The sequence below is a fragment of the Dasypus novemcinctus genome, chromosome 11, assembly GCF_030445035.2.
Source record: "Dasypus novemcinctus isolate mDasNov1 chromosome 11, mDasNov1.1.hap2, whole genome shotgun sequence".
Lineage (NCBI taxonomy): Eukaryota > Metazoa > Chordata > Mammalia > Cingulata > Dasypodidae > Dasypus > Dasypus novemcinctus.
The window spans coordinates 53269359-53295124 of NC_080683.1; the positions used below are offsets into that span (position 1 = coordinate 53269359).

At 34.2% G+C, this 25766-nt stretch overlaps 1 protein-coding gene across 4 annotated transcripts in view; it reads left to right on the plus strand.

The window, feature by feature from the left end:
- The window catches only part of BCKDHB (branched chain keto acid dehydrogenase E1 subunit beta), a 355891-nt gene that overhangs the window by 220668 nt on the left and 109457 nt on the right, over positions 1-25766 (plus strand). For all 4 annotated transcript variants that reach the window (XR_009187969.2, XR_009187968.2, XM_004450575.5 and 1 more), the window contains exon 9: positions 13647-13733. Coding sequence is in view for 2 of the 4 variants with exons in the window: in XM_004450575.5 (XP_004450632.1) it covers positions 13647-13733 (87 nt within the window). In the remaining 2 variants the exon portion in view is untranslated. The remainder of the gene's footprint in view (positions 1-13646; positions 13734-25766) is intronic.

Genomic DNA, 25766 nt, shown 5'->3' on the forward strand with positions numbered 1-25766 from the left:
CTACGCGGGGGACACCCCTGCGTGGCACGGCACTCCTTGTGCGCATCAGCACTGCATATGAGCCACACGGGTCAAGGAGGTCCGGGGTTTGAACCGCGGACCTCCCATGTGGTAGATGGACACCCTAACCACTGGGCCAAGTCCGCTGCCAATGGTGAGTTTTCTTGAAGACAGAGATTTATGAGTGACTTCTTAAAAGTTCTTAAGGATTGTTGGTAGTCTAAAGAATAAGAAAGCCCTAGAATATTTCTCTCAATTATTGGAAATAACCATGAACTTAATCACCATCATCATAAAGGGCTAATGTATTATATATTCAAGAACATCAATTTTTATACTTAATATCAGTGAACTTAAGGACTTGTAAAGGTCAAAACCCAAATCTATTTTTTGGGTTTTGACCTTTACATTATTTTTAAATATAGTTAAAAGATTTGCCAGATGGGGAGTTGACCACTTGTGGCACGATGATGGTGAAGCAGGCAATACACACCACCCGCAGCCCACTCTCATGACTCTATAAGTAGAACTTTGTAATCTCATCGTCATCATTTGGATCCAGAATATGGAGGTTCACTTTGATTCTGCTCTCCATTTGTTTACTGGTGAAATTCCCTTCTGAAAATTTTAGAACCATTTTCAGTGTGGGTCCTGAAATCAACTGATTTCTCTCATGGTGCTACTCTCATTTCCTTCATCTGCTTTAAAATTTTGGCCTTGGCTTCTCTGCCCTTCCTCTCCATACCTGTCCCTTTTGGTTCAGACAGACACACCAATTTTGGACAGACACTCGTGCCACTGTTGGCCTGGCCCAATATCAATACTGATGGCCAAAATTAAAATGCTGCATTTTTTTAAACTGGTGATGCTAGTGACAGGGATGCATGTGTGTATAGGAGGTGGTAAAAAAGAACTCTATAGTTTCACTTTTATAATGTAAATATAGAAAGATTATAATTTTTGATAAAAATTATTCAAACTTTTATTTAATAAAAGTGTGTCTCATCTATTGCAGATATCCCTATTACACTATTTCTCTTATGAGGGACTAAAAATAATTAGGTCTCTTGGAGGTGGAAATTGATTTTCACTTTTCACCAAGTGTATAAACACATTAGAGATCTCCTGGTAAGAAATGTAAATGCTTCAGAAATATAGTATGTTACTTCTGCTGTACTTCTAAAATTTCATTTGTAATTGTCCCCTTATATGATTTCGGAACATATAGCAGGACTACTGAAAACTTAGTTACACATTATTTTGGATAGTTCATTGTTTTTACTGGGTTTTAAAAACACTGACCATCACGTGAAGATGCATACCAGGGTCTTTGTGCAGTGGGCCCAGGGTCCCGCTGTGGCCACCACCTAGGTTCCCACGAGAAAAATAACAAACGTTTGAATGAAGTGAAAAAATTTAAAAAGAACATGGTAAAGAAATGGCTCAAATGTGTTTCTTTTGAAACACTGGGTCTTCTCTGCTAAATGTAATTTTACAGTGGAATGGATGTTTATACTGGTAAAGATCGGCAAAATGTTTGGGAAGGCTTAGAGTGGAAGCCTGTCTAATTCAGTGTTTAATTTTGTGGGTAAAGATAACATGGCAGAAAGAGCATCTTGACATTTGGAATAAAATAAAAGTTTCATTTAGCTAGAAAGATGTTTCCTTAAAGTATTGGTTGCAAATTCTTGCACAGAATCCAGTTCAGAGACATGTTTTATTTGGGTTTCACAGTTAAATAATAATAATAATTTCTGTTGTTAGACCACCTTCAGCCAGAGACTGTGTTCTCTGGTTCTCCATGGTACCCATCACCCCTTATTACCTCAGTTATTCACATTACTTCCTGGAGTTCTGAGCCATATGTTTTGGGGCCTTTGTTAAGGGAAAGCTGGCAATTTCTGATCTCTGTACCTCATCCTTTAAGTTGGTGTCAGACTGGAAAGAGGAACCTCCCACCCTTCCTACTTCTCTTGCTTCTGTTGGCTCCGGTCCCAGTCCTGGCAATAGCAGGTCCCAGCTGATTTCAGGAATGGGCAAATGGAAGGAGAAAGGGAAGAAATCCTCTCCATGCATTTCTATCAGTATCCCTCCACAATCAGAGGGGAAGTGTGTAATGAGGAAAGCCTCCTTACTGACACTCTGCGGCCATGGGAGGAAGAGAGAAATCTTTTTACTGACCTTGCCTTCCTGTCTGCTTGTTTGCCTCTTGCCCCTTTGTGATTTTCTCATATTTGCAGCTGAGGTCAGTTTCTGCGGTACTCATTCATTCAGGAAATAGTTTTGAAGTGTGTGTGCTAAATGTGAATTACTATAAAGGGCTAGTAAAGGTAGTAGGGGAAGATAGCAAGATAATAAGGCACAGTTATATCACCGATATGACTTTTCCTTTTAGTTTAGATTAGTTCCGTTTAGTTCTCATGTGAGATTTTCAGGTCTAATTTGTATCCTTTGTCACCCAGGCTTAAAGGCTCCTTAGAATTTTTATTTCTGTTTTTCAGAGGTTTCGTTTTGTAATATGTTTAGAATATAAAATATTTGCTTAATATTTTCTTCCGGATCTCAAGTTGATCATTCAGGGTAATTTTCAGCATTTTTTTTCCCCCATAGGCTCTATGCTGTGTGTTTTTTTTCCTTTACTTATCTTTGAACAGGGTGATGCTGTTATATCCAGATTCATTTGTTAATAACTTGGGTGTGGGGGTTGGTTTACTTTGATTATGCTTTCTGTTTGTTCACTGATGAAATCACCTTCTCAAACTTTCAGCCAAAGAGTACCCTGAATAGCTCCCAGACTGATCATCTAGTATAGGAGCTCTGTTGTACAGGTAGGAACTATGCTGCTGCATCTTTGCCTGCTTCTCTGTCACTCTAGACTAGGGATCATGATCTCAAGAGTGTGCAGAGGATAGGCAGGTGAAACTGGGTTAGAGAAGCCCTGGGTTTTGACACAACGCCACCTGGTAGCTGTGAAAGGCATTTAAAGGCAGTATTTCTAAAGTCCTTTTAAACCAAACTTGCCTGTGGTCAAGTATAGTCTTTGGATCTTTAGTGTGAGGTCCAGGACTTTTTAAAATTTTTCAGTCAAGTACCCGTACAAACACACACATGCATGGTTATTCTGAACTTCAAGTCCAATGTTTTGTGTCTTTTGGATTTTCTTCTGAGAATCAAGTCTCAGAACTGAGATTGCTTATTCCAAGGATCTAAATATTTTATATCTTTTAATAAATATATTCCCAAATATATATATTTTTTATAGATTCCCTCCTCCCCCTAGTTGTCTGCTTTCTGTGTCCATTCGCTGTGTGTTCTTCTGTGACCACTTCTATCCTTACCAGCAACACTGGAAATCTGTTTCTTTTTGTTGTGTCATCTTGTTGTGTCATCTCTACATGTATGTGGGAATCTGTGTTTCTTTTTGTTGCATCATCTTGTTGTGTCAGCTCTCCATGTGTGTGTTGCCATTCCTGGGCAGGCCGCACTTCCTTTCGCGCTGGGTGGCTCTCCTTACGGGGCGCACTCCTTGTGCATGGGACTCCCCTACACACATCAGCACTGCGCATGGGCCAGCTCCACATAGGTCAAGGAGGCCTGGGGTTTGAACCGTGGACCTCCCATGTGGTAGGCGGATGCCCTAACCACTGGGCCAAGTCTGCTTCCCCCAAATATGTTTTGATAAATATATTCTCAAACTATATCAATTCATACAACCACAGTAAGAAAGTTTTTACAATACCCTTACCAAATTTTAAATTTAAATTATTTTGTGACTTTAATTGGTGAAGTAGCATATCATTCTTATTTTTAGAGTTATATGACATTTTTGCTTGTTTGTTACTAAATGCATTTTCTTTTTAATTTATCATTTTATTAATAGGAAACAGAGCAAAACAACCACCTTCTTATACAGTAAGTGAAAAAATACAAAATTTTTTTTGGATCACTCCTCAAAGACATGACTTTACCATTCACAATATACATTTTTGTAGTATCCCTCACTTTCTGTGGTATAATGGCCAGAATCATCTTCCTTTATTTTATTAGCTCATCTATCAAAAGTTTGCAAAATAGCGAATTATAAATCAGACAGGAGTGGATTATTGATGTTTTTGTGGTTTGCAAAGAGAAAACAACAAATTTCAGAGTTGTTTTCCTGAAGAAAGGGGCTTGTACACAGATAATAAATTGATTTTAAAATATATCTTTTTTTCCTTTTTAAAGATGGTACCAGGGATTGGACCTATGACCTCATACACGGGAAGTAGGCACTAAACCCCTGAGCTACAACTACTCCCCTTGAATCTTATTTTTGACGACTATTATTACTACATCTTAATTTCTCATTAATATTCAATTCTCAGTGAATTTTAATACTTTAAGTCTTGATCTTGAGATTTTTGTGCCTCTTTGCCTTTCAGCAAATAATGTGTGTTTAACTATTTCTGTTAAAAGGATTCATTTCTAAATCCACCTGCCATGTAAATAATTTATTTCTAAGTTATCTTGGTTGTAATGGGAGCATGGAATTTATGTATCTTATTTCCGTGTATGCCACTTTAGATATATTTACTCAAAAATATATTTACAACCCTTGTGGAAACATCCTTTAAGTTGTAATACTTTCTTGAGTAATATCAAAAAACACCCAAAAGATTTTAAGCCTTGTCCATATGTTATGAACTGTACATGCATACTGTTTTGTAATGGACTAAAAATCTGTTTGCTCCAAAAAAATTGGACCAGGTTTTAGGAAAGAAAAAAAAAAGCATTTATCGTAGTGATGTAGAAGGATAGCAGTGTTTATACTTTTGATCATTCCTTAGAGCCATTATTGCCTTCGTAGACAACCAGCAGGCTGTAGGGAAAATTGTACCCCTGATATGTGCTGAAAACAGGACCATAAAATATACTGGCTGATAATCTTAGTTTTGGTTGTGTCATTTTCTTATTATTTTTGGTATGCTGAAATGATTTCAGTTTCTACCCTTTAGAACTCTTATGATTGCCAGATATACTATTTCCCTCTATTGTCGACACTTGAGAAAAATTTTCTAAATGGAGATTTATGAATTGAACATGAGAGGGCATAAGTCATTTTTGTTTTAAGAAGAGAAAAGTTCATTTTTTTCAATGTTATTTCAGTAAAAGACTATAGGACTTGAAATTTAAAATTCTAAATATTTTTTAAAAAATAAATGTGACTTGATTTCTCATGCCAGTATTCTGTCTTTTCTGATTATTTAGCATCACTTTAAACAGCCTTTTAAGTTTCTTTCTGTCTTGGTGTGCTTTACCACAGGACCTCACGGCAATCCACATTATTACCCATTAGGAAACTTGGTTAACTCTTCTTTGTTTCTCTAGTATTGGCCCATGGCTCCAGGAATTATTTTTGGCATGAATCAATGATCCTTGCAAATTTTACAAGATAACCAAGTGCTGATTGGGAAATCACAAATCATACTTCAAATAAGATGATTTAAGTGATTTTCTAGTTTATCCCAATGTTCTGTACTTTCTTGGTTGGTATTATTTTATGTACCAATTGTTGGCATAATATGGAGCAAAGACAGGAGGCTCAGAAGTGTAACTGGCTTCCATTGTTCCAGTCTCCATGAGTAAAGAACTCCAGGTATTGTTACCCTTTATATGCTGTCATTAAGGTATTGATTAGCTTATGTAATACTGAAAAATTTTCAGGAGTGAATTGCTGTTTTGGATAATCAGTCTGGCAAAGGATTTATGACCTTGGAGATCTTAGGATAAAATTTCATTGTGTCTCTAGTCACAGTGTAGGAAACCAGATGAGGAAACCAGAATGTAATACCCTTTAAGGAAAAAAGACATGGTAAACAATTGAGATATGATTATATATTTTCCATATGGAAAATAGTGTTCTGAAATTTCCAATCCCAAATGGACCAGTTTAAGGAATTAGATACAGTTAAGTACCTTTAAGCAATATCTCTATGGAATTTTTTATTGATCCCACAACCATTATAAACTGGATGTTAAACTAGGGTCATGAGTTTTCTGTGAAAATCACCGTTTTCCCCACTCCCATGTGTGTATTACACCATGATAACAAAATAAGATCATTTCAGTAAAGGTAAACTGCTTGAATTAATGAATAATAAATGTAGCAGAATGAAACACCCAATAGAGTCTCTACTATTGGGTCGGGATAGAAAATTGCCAAGTACTATAAAATAGCTATTGTTCTCCCACTTTTTCATTTATTAGGTGAGTATAAGCAAACTTATTGTAAGGTTTTAGTTACGTGGTACTTCCACATGTTTCCTACCGTATCAGAAGCTCCCATGACTCCTTCAATCCCTTAAAAAAAAAAAAGCCAAAAAGAGCCCAGTCTGATCCTAAGAAGATGTAGTAGATGCAGCTTCCTGATTATGTTTCACTACTTGACTTTATTAACAATTTTCCAAAATTCTACATTGTGGAAGTTCACAGTATTGATATCCAAATGACATGTTATAATTTCTCCTTTTCAGAAAAATAAAGTGATAGGAGTTGAAATGGAGATGGGGCACTGGTTTATAGAAATATTGTGAAATTCTGCTGAAAACTTATGGCATTGTGATTAATAATGAATTTGTGAAATCAACTTGAGAGGAAGCTACTCCAGTCTTTGAGAAATTATTTTGGCAGAACTAACTGCTAACCAGATGCGGTTATCCTTTTCATGTATAAGCTAAGTGGGGAACTGAAAAAGACTTTCAAAACACATTTATTTACCTATTTACTCAAGTTTAGCTATATATCTCATATATCTCATAAATGTCCACTAATCTAGTCCAATACCTTTTTCATGATGGTGATTTTATGTCAATAGGAAAGGAAAATTTATGGCCAATACCAAGGAAAGGAAATATTCTATGTTTGTATATTAATTATAATCATACAGTTTTAAAAGGTATACAGAAATATATAATGTTTTCTTTGCACTTGCGCCTTATTCTAGAACCAATCTGGAATAGGAAGATAGAAAGAGTTGCCCCAGGGTAGTCCTATATTAGACTTAGAGCAATGTCTAGAGCTTACTTTTTAGGCTGTCCCCTTCAATGTTTAGCCTTTTAGCATTATTAGTTACTCCTAAGAGCTTAAAGCCATCAAAAAATTGGAGGCTTTATTCAATTAGATCACTGTGTTATTTGCTTTTCTTATTAATTTTTTATTAGAGAAGTTGTAGGTTTACAGAAAAATCATGCAGAAAGTATAGAGTTCCTACAATGCCCCCTAACATACAGTTTTCCCTGTTTTTAACACTTCCTTCCATGCTTTTTTTGGTCAATGTTAAGAGCGTTATTGAGCTTCCAGAAATGCAACTACTTAGAAGGCATTGTGGTTAGGTACAGAATATATGAAATTCCTTAATTTCCTGCTCTTGAAAGATTTAATCTGTGGAGGAGATCTATAGACATATTAGACACAATCCCTCACCCCCACACACTCATGAAAAAGAATACCCTTCCAAAAAAACACAGAAACACAGAGATGCTTAGGTACTTTCCAAATTATGTTTTAACTATATAGGCATTTGTCCTTAAAGAAAAATAAGATAAACATAAGTTGCTCATTTCATACATATTGTCATATGCTATGTTCTGCAGTAAATAAAGATATAAATAACACAGAGTCCCTGTCATCAAATTTATTATTTAGAGTATGGTTAGAAGGGATGGTGAGTCAGATCTACAAAGGACTATAATGCAAGTAAATTACTAGTGTTCCTAAGAGAGTTCCTCTCTTAGGTGTATATATATACATATATATAGTGTATGCTATCTTGATCCCATTACTGACTCTTGCACTTTTACACTGGTTTTAGGTTTCATTCTTGCATTGTCAGCTACCTCAAATTCTCTTAGGAAATAGTTGCTAGAAGATAATCTGATAAGAAGTTTAAAGAGAAAACATATGGCTATTTTGGGGGAGAGCAAGGAGGAAGGGTTGTTTAAGATGTGTCTTGAGGGAGGGTTCGAATATCTCTGGCAATTGGGGGAAGAAAGTAAGAAGCAAGAATGCATGGGGCTTATTCAGAGTACCAAGAGGGTCTGACATGACGAAACCGTGAAAGAGACTGATAGGACACAGGCTGGAAAGGTAGGGCTGATGAACAGAAATACCAATTTGAAATATTTTGAAGTAATTTTCAGAAATGTTCACTTTTAATTTTTGTAAAAGTGCTTTTTCATAGATTCTTTAGTATTTCAACTCTGATAGCACAAATTATTCAGGGAAGAATTAACCAGTAAGGATGTCTGAAAATTTCTCAAACATTTTGTTTCTTTGTCAGTATTATTGCTTGTTCTTCTACTGTTGACTGTATTCAGTTCTTTTTTATGCTTTGCTTGCTTCTTAACCAACGTTTTCCACATGGGTGATAAAACTCTGAGGATTTAGTTTTTCTTAGTTTATACTAGTTTCTTACAGTACTAAAATATTTGTAATTCTGTCACTAACATCCTTGCCAAAATGAACTTTTCAGAACTTTCTCTGGAGCTCATGACTATTGTTTCCCTTTTGGTAATGGTATTTCTCCAGTGGGATATTAGGCAGTGGTACAATTATATATGTAGTCATGCTAATTAATAGCATTTGCTAGTTATATATTGGTACATTCATTAGCTTGTGATGATTTATGAGTTATTTTCTGGCTATTTTGTCAAATACATTTGGCTACTAAAAAAGGAGACACTTCAAAAATTTATCTAATTCACTTACACTGATATTTGAAGCTCATTAAAATTGTGTCCTTAATGATTCTAGTTTGTATAAGTTATTATTGATGACTATGTTCTTGATAAATAAGATTTCCCATTAGTTCAACTTTTTTTTGTCTTTATTTTTTTAATATTACGTTAAAAAAATATGAGGTCCCCATATACCCTCCACCCAGTTCAACTTTTTTATATGTGTACACAATGAAGTTCTTTTGATCAGAAGGAACTGGTGAAGGCCAGCTTTGATGTTTCTTTTGCTTTTCACTAGCTTTATATTCCGATAGAAAATGTTGAGGCCTATAAATTAAAATGTTACTTTCTTATTTTATCAGCCGTTAGAATGGGCTGCTGAACTTGGTGTTGGTAAAGTTGAATTGCTCTGTAGGGAAATAACCCTGCTACAGACTGAGTAAGAAGTAAAATTGTGTTTTGCTTTTTGTATGTCAGTATCGCCCTTTTAGGCATATGTTAGATTTAATGGTCTGCCTGTCTATATCAGTTTCTCCTGGAGTGACAGCTTAACAGTTTTCCTAGTTGGATTGTGTTAAGGTCTTTAAAGACTGTATTCACTAAAACATATGTCCATTGTTTGGGCAGCCAAAGACTGTGCAGTCATCTTAACAGAGTATAATTTAGCAGGTCTGTTATTACCATAGATAACTGATTGTTAAATCTACATTAAAGTGTCATCAATTTGGTGTCAATTAATTCATAATTTATTCTGGGATGGGCTGAAGTATAATTTTGCACTATCCTAAAAGAATGAATTTTGCTAAGACAGCAATAGCCTAAAAAAATAAAATAGTTAACCAATTATTTTCATAGATTTTTATCAATTAGCTTTTCTTGAGTGTCTGCCATGCTTAGTATTATGCTAGGTATCCTGCACAGATAACTTTAATTTATGGCCATTAATAAGGAAATCTGGGTGGTAGATCAACAATAAAGAAACATCATGGAATGGTAAAAAAAACAAATGAGTTATCCTCAAGATTCTGTTAGAACAATGACATCATGTTCTGTCTGATTTTGTCAATGTTGTGTATTCAGTGTTGGGATTTTGATCATGTATCTTTTGAAAGGAGGTGACTCTGGTGAAAGGGATCACTAAGAGAAATGATGAGAAAGACTGAGAATATGTGGGAGAAATCTAGAGTGGACCAGTGCTAACTGACTTAGCAGTCACAGTCAGTTTGACACCTAGCCTTCAAGATGCTTTTTCAAGTTTTTTTCACAAATCTTCTAGAGTCCTTTACTTTTGTGTTGAGGACACAAAAAGTAGTTATTCACAGTCCAAAATTTTAATTAGCTGTTCGTATCCTGGTATCATTTGTCACCTCTAACTCATTGGTGCTCCACTTGCCTTAGGCCAAAATCCAGGAGCAGTTCTCAGTGGTAAATAGTTGAAGAAGCAGATATTGGAAAATCCAGCCTTACATGATCTTTCCTGGCTTTGATAGTTTCAGCTTTCAGACTGAAAACTGTTTAAACCAACCCTTTTAAAGTATTTTCAAATGGAGAAATATGTTTATCTCAGAAGAAAGCTTGAAAACTTTAAAAATCATTTTTCTATAAAGAAAATAAATTTTAAATTATTAGTATTTGTACCTGTAGTTATTTTTAAGAGGTTAATGAATATATCCATTGAAAAATACGATATTAATTTTTACCAGGTACATCAAAATATTAAATTTGGTTAAAAATTTTTTTCTTGCTTTTGTGTATAATTTTTTCTAAATGTATGAAAATTAATTTCTGTTAAAGTTGAAAAAATATTTAAACCAGAATATGTAATTGAATCACAAAGAATGAAAATGTAACACCTCTCTTAGGTTTTACAGATTTGTAATGATCGTGTCATCATAATATTAACAAGGTGTTAATAATATCTAAAAATAGTGTGGAAAAGACGTGTTCTTCAGGGGTTTTAGCATATTAAAATCATAAATGATAAAAGGCATATACAAATTGAATTTTTTTATACCTTGCAAAATGACTGAACTATACTCATTGACTCAGTCTTCAATAATATATACTAAATCTTCGTTTTGAAAATGTGTTACTTCTAAATTTTTTGTGCATCCAGAATTTTTACATAACTTTCTTTAAACACATTTTAATTCTTTTCAAGCATCAATGATGACTTCAAGAAGAAAAAATGAACCTTACTTGCTTTCTTAAATTAATGAGGAAATGAATATAAAGTGCTGTTTAGTACCTAGCAAATAGTATCCCCTGTGACAATTATTGTTTATGATTATGATAATTATTTCTGACTCCTCTCCTTGCTGCACTGTCTCTGTATTACTGGTTTATATGCAGTGGTAATTTCAACAAACTCAAAGAATTATTATTTTCCATTGTGTCAAACCCTGTATCTCATGGTGTTTTTGAAACTTCTTGAATTACTTACTTATTTGTCAGCGTAACTCTTCATCTGAGAAGACATTTACAGAACACACGTAGAGTATGAGGTGTTGAAGAACTTGACCTCTGATACCAGTAGTTTATTTCTATTCTGTCTAGTATCCAATAGCTTGAGGGTCAAATGATGAGCTCGATGTTATCCTGACCTGTAGCAGATTGCACAGAGAATGGGACAGAAAGATTGGCTCCCCATGTTTCTAACTTTTGCCTATTTGCTGCTGGATTTGTGGACCTCAGTATTCCCTTGTATCTAAAGCTAGTTTTAAGAAATCATAGATATTCCATTACACTTTTTGAAGAGATTATGACTGTACGTAACATGCATTTATTACCTTCAGCATTAATTCATTATTACCCTTTTATTTTTCCATTTATTTTTATTTATTTTAGACTTAATAAATAGACTTTAGACTTTCAATAATATAAAAATATATAAAGTAAAAAAGTAAAAGTACCTTCCCGACACTTGCTCTACTGTCATTCCTCAGGAGAAACAATTTTCAATAGTTTGCCATAAATCCTTCAAGATGTTTACACATGTAGACTCAATTTGTATAGTTTTGTTTATTGGTACCTCCACTGCTGTGATTGTTGTATTTAACAAAAATGAGATTAATATTGTCTATAACTTGTTTATTTTACCAGGTAACTTATCATGGACACCTTTTCATGTCAGTATATTTGTGTGTGTGTGTATGTAGGCATAGTTACCTTTTTCAGTCCTTTTCATGGTCGTATAGTTTTCTTTTGTATTGATGTGCCTTATTTATCTATTTCCCTGTTTAAGGACATTCAGTGTCTCCAGATTTTATCTGCTTACACATTATGTTACATGAACCCCAGTGCTCTGAATGCTTTTGTCCTAGGCACACATCTGTGCTTAGTTTCCCCGTTACACTCTATAGGCCAAAGGAAGTATAGACTGTCTTGGTTGCTTCTTGGCCTTCTGGGATCATTCTGAAGATTGTTGTTTAATCTTGGATAGGCCTCACTTCAGATAAAAGGTACCAGTTCTGTTGTGTGTGGTTTTAAGGTAACAGCGGCATTTTTATAGAAGTTTCTTATTTTTTACCTACTAGAAATTAAGGATGCACTGTCTAACTCAGATGGATTGGCTGTGACATCTTTAGATGTGTGTACGTTGGCCGAGCTCTAGGTTTCAGAGCTACAAGGAAGGTCTGATTGTCAAATCTGTTTTTTCATCTATTGGTCCTCAAAGTCAGAATATCTTTTCAAAAATATTTTTAAAAATACGTTTCCTTTGTAATGGTTGTGGAATATTTTTGTCTCTTTATACTTTTATTCAGATACATTAAAATTTAATTTATGACTTTCACAAATGGCGTAATTAATCACAGTCATAAAAAGCTAAATATCAATATTCCAAGATTTACATTTCATTATTGAGGCGGGTGGGGAAGAGCTGTTCATTAAGGTATTCATAAAATTGTATGTACTTCAGTCACCATTTACTTAGTAGATAGAGTTGCTTATTTTTGTTGTGACTACTGGCCATATCTTGAGATTTAACATCTATTGGCTGAATTTGCTGCATATTTAAAATTCTAAGCTAGAATATAATTGCCTAGAATGAAGGAAATCTTTCCATTTGTATACATATTTTTGTTTGGAAGGTTTTACTTCATAGTTTGAGAATAGTAACATTCTCTTTGGTAATTTGGTAATTGTTCAGTGTATTTTAAACAACAAATTGCTGTTGATTTTTAATATTTTTTACCTCCAACACAACTGGCATCCTACTATGATATTGTAGCTATACATTTTGATTTATTATTATGCAGAGTATATTATGCACAGTATAAACAGTGAGCAGATCTTGAGAATACATCCTTATTGTTTGTGACATTTTCTAACATTAAAAAGGAATTGTGGTCATGAAGCAGGTTTTAGTGCACATGAACAAAGAAAGAAGGTTATAACACTTTTACTTTGGTAGTAATTTCTTACTTCTGTGTTTCCTCAAATATTTAGTAGCTTGAGCTTTTCTCTTGCTAAAGCTTTTGCGTACTATTTTTGTGGTTTCCTTCTCCACAAAACGGCATTTCCTAAGAACGTTATTATTTACATGCAGACAAAAAGCACTTTCAATCTTAAAGTAATATGAAGAAAAAGAAAAATTTATATTGGGATATGAACATGTAAAATACTGTAATTGAGCTTATAACGAAAATATTTTATAACGGGCAATGCATTTTTAATGCCATACATTGATTTACAAATCATTTTTCTTTTGCACTGGGATTATAAGATATAGTGAAAAATGTATAACAGTGCAAAGATAGATAACTGTCTAGTTGAACAGGAATTGTAACTTATTTGACATAAAATTTAATTACTATTTTTATATTATTTATTGATTTTAAATAACTTATTTTTATTACTGAATTAAAACTACTATCATATACATGAAATACTTAATACTCTTCCACATCAGGTTTTCCTTTTCTTTTCCAGTCTGTGACCAAAACAGGGCGACTGCTGATCAGTCACGAGGCTCCTTTGACAGGCGGCTTTGCATCAGAAATCAGCTCTACAGTTCAGGTAGAGTAACTTTTTGGCACTTATTCTAATATTTGTGCAATTGCACAGATGTCTTCCAGAAGAAAAAGATTACTTATCAAAGTATATAAAGTATGCATTCTTGGAAATGCACATTTTCCATTCTGACTCTATTTCACTATCATCTAGTTACTGGTCTAATTACATTTCCTAGAAGAAAATCTTAAAATAATAAATGCTGAAAAAATTTAATGGGAAGAGTTTTGATATGTTTTATAAACTAACTTCAGTGATGTGTTCTAGGTTCACAAGAAAAGACATTTTAAACTTGAGTCTTTTATTGGTCTTTTAATACAGCTTAAAACTTGTTATGAAATGGGTTGATCATGAAATTTATCACAGATTCTCATAGCCTTCACCTTACAGAAAATGAGACTGTCAAAAGTCAATAATTTAAATTCTATAAATAATTTAAAAATCAATAATTTCCCCCAATAGTTTAATAACCAAGTTATATTATGCTATTGGTAATGATTTAGAAATAGGTTTAAAACATTTCTTTTTGAAGTGTTCACTCGAGATGCTACAACAGGAAAAAAATCTGTATACCGTTTTTTTAGAATTTTGTTTAAAACGTTCATGCACATTTGTATTATAGATATGAATAACATAATTTAGGAGAGTTTCATTTACTTTATTTTTAAATAAAAAAATATTTTAGGTGTATATAATGTCCATTTTTAAGTCAGGCTATTGAAATAATATACTTCTTTTATATTCAGAATATCTTAGCAGTTTTCTAAATATTTTACTTTTCTTTACTAGTGTAAAGATGCTTCTATTATTAGGATAAATGTACATAGAATTCCATTAAGAGGGTATAGTTTTATAATTAGATATAAAATGTGATATTTGAGTAATGATATATTTTAAGTTTTAAACTTTTAACTAGTAAAAAATGCTTTCTGCCGATAAAATATCTTTAAGTGCTAATCAGCAAAATTATCAATATTTTTAAGTTAGATGAAGCAAATTTAAATATAAATGTTTTAAAAAACTGGATCAAAATAATCCATAATTACCTTTAGCCAAAAATAAAAGCATACTGTTTGCATTATATATATATATCACTGACAAAATTATAGAAAATATATGGGGCTTGTAGATATTTTGTTTTCTTATTTATTATATAAATTAAAATGTGAAGCGTAATGCTTAAAATTAGGTAACATGAGTATCATGGCATTTATTATGGATTTTTTTCATTGAGTGGCATAATGAACTAAATTTGCAAAACTGAGGATTGCAAGAATAAAAACCAAATAAATAGAATTACTCTCTTACCAAAATGGTATTTCTAGTCAGAGACAAAACTGGAAAAAGAAGCTGGATTTTCTTATTCCTACTTAATGTGTAGTCCACTAAGCCATTTGAAATGATAGTGACTATTGCTAATAAAAATTTTGCCTTCTGTGTTTCATTTTGTCTCCTGAATGCTATCTTATTAATCTCAAATTTTATTTGCAATTATATGTAAAAGGAAAACAAATAGAATATAGTTACAATTAGAAATTATATCTCCCTTTATGAAGTTCTCCGTAAATTATTGGCAGACTGTAGTAGTATATATTTTTCAGACTGGAAAAGGATTAGAAAGATTATATAATCTCTTGTCTCTTGTTCTGGAATAATATGTGAACTAATGGTAATGGAAAAATCTCTCAGATCCCAGAATACATTTTTGAATCTCACTTTGAGAAACATTGTATTTGGAGTTAAATACAGTCACTATAAATAGTTAGTTGACACGAGATCATAAACACAGTCGGAAAATCAGATCCTGAAACAATGTGATAATTGGTGCTAAAAGTTGTCAATGAGATTAGCCAGAATATAATAATATTTATATCATAAATATGAAGATATTGAAACAAAACCAGATACCTTATAGCACTTTCAGACTCCCAAAAATACACCTCCAGATCCTTAGGGATCTGCAGTTCATAGTTTGAAAAATACTTGCCTAAACTAACCTCATTTATTTTACAGATGAGTTCTTAACATCCAGAGTGCTTGTGTCTTACCTGGTTTATAGAGATACTGGAAGATCTGGGACCAGGGCCAGAATCTTGAGTGAATGTTGAGAGTGAGAGAGAGAAAGTGAGAATGTATGTATTCTTTTTTCAAAGATGCTTCCATCTCCCTGAAAAGAGGAAGATAGGACTACTGGAGTCATAATAAAATGTTCTCTGTTTTCCATGTGCTAACAGTCATTCAACCAACGAGCTACAAAGTGAATTAAGGCATTACTGTAAAATTTCGAGGGAGATCTGCATTTACTATTTGGAGAATTAGGATTTGACTTTATTATATGTGGATGAATTTGAAAATGTACACAGTGATTTTGGCATAATTCAGATTTTATTTGCACATAGGGAAAATATTGGGAAATGAATTTTAATAAAATTAAGTCAGTAAAGTATCCTCAAATATTGCCTCTATGGCTTTTATATTGATAAGGGAGAAATAAAAATGAAAGCTAGACATCTTGAGAGATTTTTTTTCTTTTTTAGTATTGCTGCTAAATACTAAATGCTGTTTGCACGTAATTTAGAGATAATAAAATCTACTTTTCAGTAATTATTTAGCGCATATTTTCAGCTAAATCTGATGTTCTGTGATGAGCATCTTCTCTATGGAAGGCATAGTTCACTGTTTACTAGTGAAACCTTTTTCTTATTACCATTGTCTCATGTTGTTTAAACTGAAGTCACTTTAAGTGTGAGGGACAGTTGCCTTCACCAGTTGGAACAATTCATTTTTCTATTTTGCTTTTTGTTGTGGATAGTTTGTAAGGTAAAATAAGATAAAATGGGTTTAAGATATTGAAAGCCAACTTTATGAAACAGCAAGAAAAACTTAATGTACACAGAGAACTTTTCATTGTTATCTTGGAAAAGAGGTTTGAAATAATGAATGAGACTGATCTGAAAATTTGAGTACTGCTAATTAAATATTGACTTACTCTCATTATTACATCAACAAAATGTAAATTTTATGTAAAAGTGAGCAAAGAAAAAAAAAGGATCTGTTCTACAAACAGTATTTTGTGGAAGATAACTAGTAGTTTTTTTAAACTACAAAATTCCTCTTAAAATAATATTTTAAGAGAATGATTACCAATAAAATTACCCTTTTAAAATACACTCAAATTGAGAATTCCCTTTTCTGTTTCATTCAAGTTTGAAAATATTATCCGTATTAAAAATAAATATTTGAAATTACTTCACTGTACAGAGTATTCTTTTAAGTTTATAATTGGCATTTTTAGATAGAAAAATCACATCATGCTATATGAAATTTAATTTCAAATAAAGGAACTTTTATTTTTTGCTAGGTACGGGAAAAGTTACTGGCATTACAATAAAATATTTTTAGTTAAAAAGATAAAATATGAAAAGAATGGATATAAAGTGCATTAGTAATTTATTTACGTAACTTTAATTTATGGCAGATGGCTCTTCTATCATATAAAGAGGTTTCATTGCCCACATTTTAAGTTTATTCATGCATGGCTGTTTTCAAAAATTCATTTACTTTATTATTTTAAAAGTTATTTTTAACAGTCTTACTCGGAGGTAGTAATTAAACCATCAAAAGGAATCAGGAGACTAATATTACTTTATATTGATAGACGTAAATTTTTTTACTTATATTTATCAATATTTTTTCATAAAATTTATAGAAATAAATGCGTACAGAAATAGAAAACAGTGTCTCTAATCTAAGAAGTGCTTTAAATTCCTATTGGATTTTTTTTTTAATCTTTTCTGGAAGTCTTTATTTCTTTTTTTTAAAAATGATTGTAATGTTACATTAAAGAAAAAATAAGAGGTACCCATATACCCTCACTCCCCACCCCCCACCCCCACTCCTCCCATTCTATTGGATTTTAATTTGGAAGTTAACCAGGGAGAAGAAAAAGCTAAGGTCTGGTATATTTGGCTTCCTTTGAAAAAGATTTCTCCGTCGGTCATCCACTGTCTCTTCCCATCTAAATTTACATTCCCATCTGTTCTCACTTTGGGGTGAGGGAACTTTTTCCTTCTTTTCTTTCATTTGACACATACCAAAGCTTGTACATGTGCTTCTTTCAGGGAGTCATGCATTATACACCCTGTTTTGTGGAAAAGGGTGAAGACAACAGAGTTTAGGTAGTTTGTTGACCTTCTCATTGTGTAGTTTGAACAAGCATTTTGTTGTTTCAGAAAATTACATGAATTAATTTTAGGTGGTATTTGTATTCATCAGCTCTATGTAACCATAGTTTTTTAATGTGAAAAAAAAAGCATTGATCTCATACATTTTAATATTCCCCCTAATTAATTTATATTTTCTGTAATACAATATTCAAAATAGACATTATTTATTTAAATATTAAGACCAAATAATTTGTCCTCTATTTTAACAGCTTTAAACATCATAAAATCTTTAGGTGTTGTAGGAACCAACCTTTATTATCAATTTGCAATACATTCCCATAATGTTGAAATAAATCTCGACTCTGATAGCATTGTGCGGTTATAATAATTGAAAAAAGGTTTTGCTTTTTTTTTTTTTTTGGATTCAGTGCTTAATGTGCCTGCCAGAAATTATAGGGATTGTGGTTGGCTTAAAGTCTTGATTTTTTTTTTTCTTTAACACATGGAAGCAATAAGTGTGCAATAAGGAGTCCAATTGGAGAGGATGGTAAGTTTCCATACCATTGTTCCATCCTTTCTGTGCGGTCTCTTTTCTTAGAATAAGAACTCAAAAATTGTGCATAACAACATATATTTTTAAAAAGTAATCAGATTCTAATAGTTTGAAAGGATTATTATAGGGTTTATACATGAATCATTTTGTAAAAGGATAGTCTCATAAGTAAAGGAATTCTGCTTGTTTTCTCACTGTTTCATGTTAGAAAGGTTTATATGAAAGGGCATTTTTCTTATAAACTTCTAATTATTACCAAATTTACAAGCACTCTGTTTAGTGACATCAATCTGAAGTATAGGGACTAGGTCCTAAATGGTCTTGTTTTTACCACTGTGGAAAATATGTTTTAATTAAAATTAGCACATTGATAACATGAGTTATCAGAGAAGATTATCAGGGTAGTATTTAGTGAATTCTTTACCACAATTTTATAATTTTATTTTTTTAACCATTGATGCAAAACATTTACCACAGCCACCAGCAACAGACACAACAAGCAGAAGAAATATATTTCTATACCAAAATCTGTTTGGTGGTACACAGCATCAGGAAAGCATTTTATTATAGAGTGTTCAGAAAGAGGATAGCCTTTCTAAAATGCAAATTTTTCCTGAAGCTTGTTGAGTCTGTTCTATAAACAGCCAAGTGGCCATAGGTATGAACCAAAAACTGAATCTTTCTAAGGACACATTGTTTGTGGTTAGCCCTATATTATACTCTTTTGGTCCTGCTTCTCGTTGTATCCAGACCTTGTGTCTGTATAAACATGGCCAAGGTTCCATCAGTCATATTCTTCTACTGCTCATTCTCTCATTGTCAATGTTAACCATTTTGTATGGGTATTCTTGAAACCTTCAAATTTGAAACCTTCAAGATTTGATCTGCTTTTTGGACTCTAGACTCAGAATTCTAAATTTCTGCGGATTTGGTAGTTGATAGAAAATTTGCATGATAAAAGAGTTTATTTTGTAGGATTTAAACATGAAACAGTGAGAAAAGATAGGCATCAGCACATGGATATCTGCCAGTTTAAGGAAATAAGCTTATCTCAAAATGAGCTCATCATTTCTCCTTAACTTTTTTCTGGACTTTTAAAACTATCTCCTTACTTATCTCTTCCACCTGTCTCTCACCTCTCAGTCAGTGCTGTCCATTATTTTCTTAAAATGCACATCAAATTTTGTGCATCCTCTATTTGAAAACCTCTAATGGATCTTTGACTTTAAAAGTAATTTTTCAGGTCAGCATTGAAGGTCCTGATCTGCCCAAACCAGTGTCTCCAGAGTTATTTCACACATCCCTTTATAATTCAACATACTGATCACACTGGCCTCTTGACTATTACTTGGATGATGTCTAATTCTTATAGCCAACCTTTATTGAATAATTTGAGTACAACCTTAATTTGATTATTTCATCTAAGAAATGGAGTCCTGGCTTTGAAGAAAGTTAGACACTAAATAATTACCAGATGGTATGTGCTAGAATAGAGAAGTGTATAGAGGACTATAGGATCATAAAATATTCAATTACTTAACCCAAGGGTGACAGCTGAACTAACTCTTGGAGGATGAGTGTGTAACTCTGGGGGCAATGGAGGGGGAATTACAGGCAGAAGAAACAAAATGAATAAGGACCAGGACTGAAGATGTTGTGGGGTTGGGGTGTTATATTCTGGTGGTTAAAGTACTTTTGGTATGGCTGGGACATAGGGTGTGAGGCTGTGGCACAAAGTAAGGTTGGAGAACTTGTTAAGAATTAGACCATAAAGAATCTTAAATATAATACTAAGAATTTTGTTTTTGTGTAGAAGATACAGGTATGACAGATTAGAGCCAGTTGATATAAATATAGATTCCAACTCTCCCATATAATATATTTAAAACATACTTTATAGGGTTCTTGACAAATAGGAAGTAGTAGGAACTCAAAAAAAAAAAAAAAAGGAAAAGGAAAGAAAGGAAAAAGAAAAAAAACAATGGCCACAGCTATTATCATTTTTTAAGGTAAAAAAGGGTACAGTTGAAGGATTTGAAGCAGGATATTAACATAGAAGGATTTATAATTTAGCAATAACTAACTCTTTGGTGCTTCTGTTGCACATGCTTTGGGGAAGCAAGAGACAGAAAGTCAGGGAGATTAATTAAGGAACTATTTGCATAATCTAAGAGATTTGAGGATCTCTAAACCAGACATGAGGGTGGGGCTAGAGAGAAAGGGATGAATTTTGGAGAGACTGGCAGAAAGAATTTGAAAGATTTACTGACTGCTTAGGTAAGAGTGGGTAGGACTGAAGTAGATGATAGATAACAAGGAATCAAGAAAAGGATTTGGTTCCTAGCGTGGGTAATTTGTTGAATGGAGGTGTAGTTTCATTGAAATGAGAGATATTATTGGGAAATCAGGTTTAAACATACATCTTCTGGAAGATGATGGACTCAGTGTTGGACTTGGAAAATGTGAGATGCTGATGAAAAGGAGGCAGGTACATTATATGTCTCTAGAGCTCAGGAGAAAATCTAAGGAGTAGGAAAAGATTAAGGAATCATTATCTTCTGAGGTTGTGGATATGGATATGGTCATATAGGAAGAATATAGTCCTAAGATGTGAAAGTTCCTGAAAAATAAATCCCTGGGTACACATCATTTAAGAGAGGAAGACGAGCTGTGGAGGATCCTATACGGAGTGCTAGAGAAGGGATGGAATAAGAGAGAGCCATTATCGTAGACAAGTGTGGAGAATTTTACCATGAAGTATATGATCAACATTGTTAAAGGCTTCTGGAGTTTAAGTCAAGTAATGACACAGCTAACATCATACTAAATGGTGAAAGACTGACAGCCTTCCCTCTAAGATCAGGAACATGACAAGAACGCCCACTGTCACCACTTATTCAACATTGTACTGGAAGTTCTGGTTAGAGCAATTAGGCACGAGAAAGAAATAAAAGGCAGCCAAACTGAAAGGAAGAAGTAAAACTTACCCTATGACATGATCCTATATACAGAAAATTCTGGAAAATCCACAAAAGAGCTACTGGAATTAATAAGTGAATTCAGCAAAGTGGTGGAGTACAAGATCCATGCACCAAAAAATGCGTAATGTTTCTATATACTAGTAATTAGCAGTGAAGAAGAAATCAAGAAAAAATTTCCATTTACAATCACAACTAAAAAAAATCAATTATATAGGAATAAATCTAACCAAGGATATAAAGAACTTTTAGGGAAGCGGACTTGGCCCAGTGGTCAGGGCGTCCGTCTACCACATGGGAGGTCCGCGATTCAAACCCCGGGCCTCCTTGACCCGTGTGCAGCTGGCCCACACGCAGTGCTGATGTGCGCAAGGAGTGCCCTGCCACGCAGGGGTGTCCCCCGCATAGGGGAGCCCCACGCGCAAGGAGTACGCCCCATAAGGAGAGCTGCCCAGTGCGAAAGAAAGTGCAGCCTGCCCAGGAATGGCGCCACCCACATGGAGAACTGACACCACAAGATGAGGCAAGAAAAAGAAACACAGATTCCCGTGTTGCTGACAACAACAGAAGCAGACAAAAGAAGACACAGAGAACAGACAACTGGGGTGGGGGGGGGGGCAGGGGAGAGAAATAAAATAAATAAATCTTTCAAAATAAACCAAAACTTTTACACAGAAAACTATAAGACATTGCTAAAAGAAATCAAAGACGACCTAAATAAATGGAAAGACATTCCATGCTCATGAATTGGAAGACTAAATATTAAGATGTCATTTCTACCCAAAGCAATTTATAGAGTCAATCCAATCCCAAGGAAAATTCCAACAACCTTTGCAGAAATGGAAAAGTCAATCATGAAATTTATATGGAGGCATAAGGGACACTAAATAGCCAAAGCCATATTGAAAAAGAACAGTGTTGGAGGACTCACACTTCCCAATCTTAACTTATTACAAAGCCATGGTTATCAAAACAGCATGGTACTAGCACAAGGACAGACATATAGACCAATGGAATAGAACTCAGAGTTCAGAAATCACACATCACATTTATGGCCAAATGATGAAAGCAATGAAGTGGTCAGTCAGGAGCCAATTGCATTTGGGTTGATGAGTCCTATGCAAGGACTTCACAAAGGAACATAGACTGCTCTTTGAAGAAACTTGACTTTTAAGGAAAAGAGAAGAAAGTGATTAGAGATGAGCTCAATCTCTTAATGCTATTAGCTTAGTCAGGAAGTCATTTTTTTCTTACTTTCAACCATCCCTGGCAGCCTCCATAACTTTCTATCCTTTGCATTCTCTCTCTATCCCCAATTCTTTTCCTATCCTCTCTAGCACAGACTAGTATTGCCTTTCAGGGAAGCAGACTTGGCTCAACAGATAGAGCGTCTGCCTACCACATGGGAGGTCCATGGTTCAAGCCCAGGGCCTCTTTGATCTGCATGGAGCTGGCCCATGCGCGCAGTGTTGATGCACGCAACGAGTGCTGTGCCATACAGGGGGGTCCCCTGTGTAGGGGAGTCCCACGCACAAAGGGTATGCCCCGTAAGGAAAGCCGCCCAGCACAAAAGAAAATCCAGCCTGCCCAGGAGTGGTGCCGCACACACGGAGAGCTGACACAGCAAGATGATGAAACAGAAAAAAGACACAGATTCCTGGTGCCGCTGACAAGAATAGAAGTGGACACCAAAGAACACACAGCCAATGGACACAGAGAACAGATTACTGGGGTGGAGGGGGGAGGAGAGAGAAATAAATAAAGTAAATCTTAAAAAAAAAAAAGTATTGCCTTTCAGATCAGTCTCAAATCTGTGCTGTCCTTTCCATTCCCCTTATAAATTCTAAATGAATTTTTAAAAGAGAGAGAAAGAGAAAGGAAAACCACGAAATCTAAAAGAAGAATGTAGGCAAGAACTGATTTGGCATAGGTAAAAAATTTAAGCAAAAGATTTCAAAATAGCAAGTTCAGTCATTATGTCACAGATAAATGTGTTTATATACAATGAAAACTATGATATAAACAAAACTAAAAGAATGAAGACTGGGAAAAGTGTTGAAACATATGCTAAAAGATCAATGTGTGTACTATATTAAACTTTCTTACGTATTAATAAGGAAATTACTGTCACATTTACTTCAAAAGGTCATAGGGTGATTACTTTTAGAACTATTAGTGACCACAGGAATGTACACATAGAAATGCAATTTATTATGGATAAAGGGGCAAATTAAAAATTTTGTTATCAGTTGCTATAAGTGGCACCAATTAAAAATGGATTGCATATATATAATAGAAATATTTGGGAATCCTGTATTGTATGCATGATCTGTAAACCCACAACTTCTCTAATTTGAAAACTGGGGAAAAAATGAATTATAGCCCCACCCTGATCAAGATGGTGGGTGAGGAAGTTTGGGGTTCCATGCCCCCATAGAAGCTTTGAAAAAAACAGCAAGAACTGGGAGAATCATCGTTCTCATAGCTCCAGTAAAGTTAACAGTATGCCTGGTGGCAGCCTGAAGGACTTGCTGTTCCAGAACCTGCCCTGCATGTAAGAGGCAGCTCACTGCACTGTCCTACAGAATGCTTTGCAAAAGCAGTGAAGAGGCTGGCTGGTGCAAGAAATTGCTGACTGTAGGGTAATCAGTGCAGTGCCCTGGATTGAGAGAAACCTGCTTCCTAGGGAATAGGGGATATTACTGTCAGTGTGTATGGGAAATTCCCAGGGTCACATGTGTTTATCCAAGACAAGATGCATGTGTAGAAAGGATCTGGGTAGCTCCTATGCTTTGCCCTAGAGCTGCTCTCTAAACTCATTGTGAGGATGAACCCTGAAGGAGAGCATTGCACAGATTTACTTGCAAAGACTGGGAAAGGCACTCTCTTTTTCCCTTCTGCTGCTGCTGCTTCTGCTGCTTCTTTTTTATTGTTGTTAGCTCCTGACATTCAAGGAAAGCTTTGTCATAACACTAAGTGAACACAAGCTTAAGTAACATATGCCTCAGAATCTAAATTCCAGTGATAATAAATAAGAATATCAAAATGTCCAGATTTTAACAAAAGACTAAAAAACATAGAAATAAACAGGAAGTGAATGCCCAGGCAAAGGAGAAATTCAAAGTATTAGAAACCATCAATGAGGATCACACCTGGGACATACCAAAGACTTTTAAATAATTACCCTAAATATGCTCAGAGAGCTCAAGGAAAATATGGACAAAGAAATAAAGGGAATTAGGAAAATGATAGATGAACACAAAAAGAATATTGATAGAAACTGAAATGGAAACACACAGAGCCAAAGACCACAATAACAAAAATTTTTAAATGGCCTAGAGGGATTCAGGAGCAGATTGGTGTTGACAGAAGAAAGAATCAGTGAACTTGAAGATAAGACTAATAAATCTTTCAGTCAGAGAAGCAGAAGAGAAAATACAATGAATAGGTCTTGAGGAACCTGTGTGACATCAGCAAATATATGCATTATTGGAGTTTCAGGAGGAAAAGAAAGAGAATATTCAAAGAAATAATGGCTGAAAACTTCCCATATTCAATAAAAGACAGGAATGTACATATCCAAGATGCTTAATGAACTCCAAACAGGATAAACCCAAATACAACCATGTCACAGTATATCGTTGTGTTGTGAAGTTCTATGTACTGCAGAAAATCTTCTTAAAGTTAACCCATTCCTGCAGGTGTAAATCCATTGTAAGTAGGACCCTTTGATGATGCTCCTTCAGTTAAGATGTGACTCACTTCATTCAGGATAGGTCTTACTTCTATTACTGGAGGTCTTTATAAGAGAATGAAATTCAGACAAAGAAAAGAAAGCCACAGAAGCAAGAAGCTGAAAGCAATGAAACCCAGAAGAGAATAAGAGACCAGCAAGTGCCATGTATTATGCCATGGGGTGGAAAAGCCCACTATCACTGGCAACCAGTCTTCAGGCAGAAAGCATCACCTTGATGATGTCTTGATTTGAACATTTTCTCAGCCTCAAACATATAAACTAATGAATTCCCATTGTTTAAACCAACCCATTTCGTGGTATCTGCTTTGAGCAGTCTAGGAAACTAAAACACATTACAGTGGTACATTGGTACTTGTTAATTGTTTCCAAGAGGCATGACAAGTACCAAAAATGATGAGTACCAAATTTTCCATAAAGAATAATGTAAATAAATTTAATGTATTCCCCAAAAAAGATAATGTGAGCAATTATAATTTTTAAGGCAATATATAAAAAGATAGGGTTGTATATCATTACTTTACATGAGAAATAAAACTAAAAATTAATAAATACTTAGATTAAATAAAATAAAAACTTCACTTTACC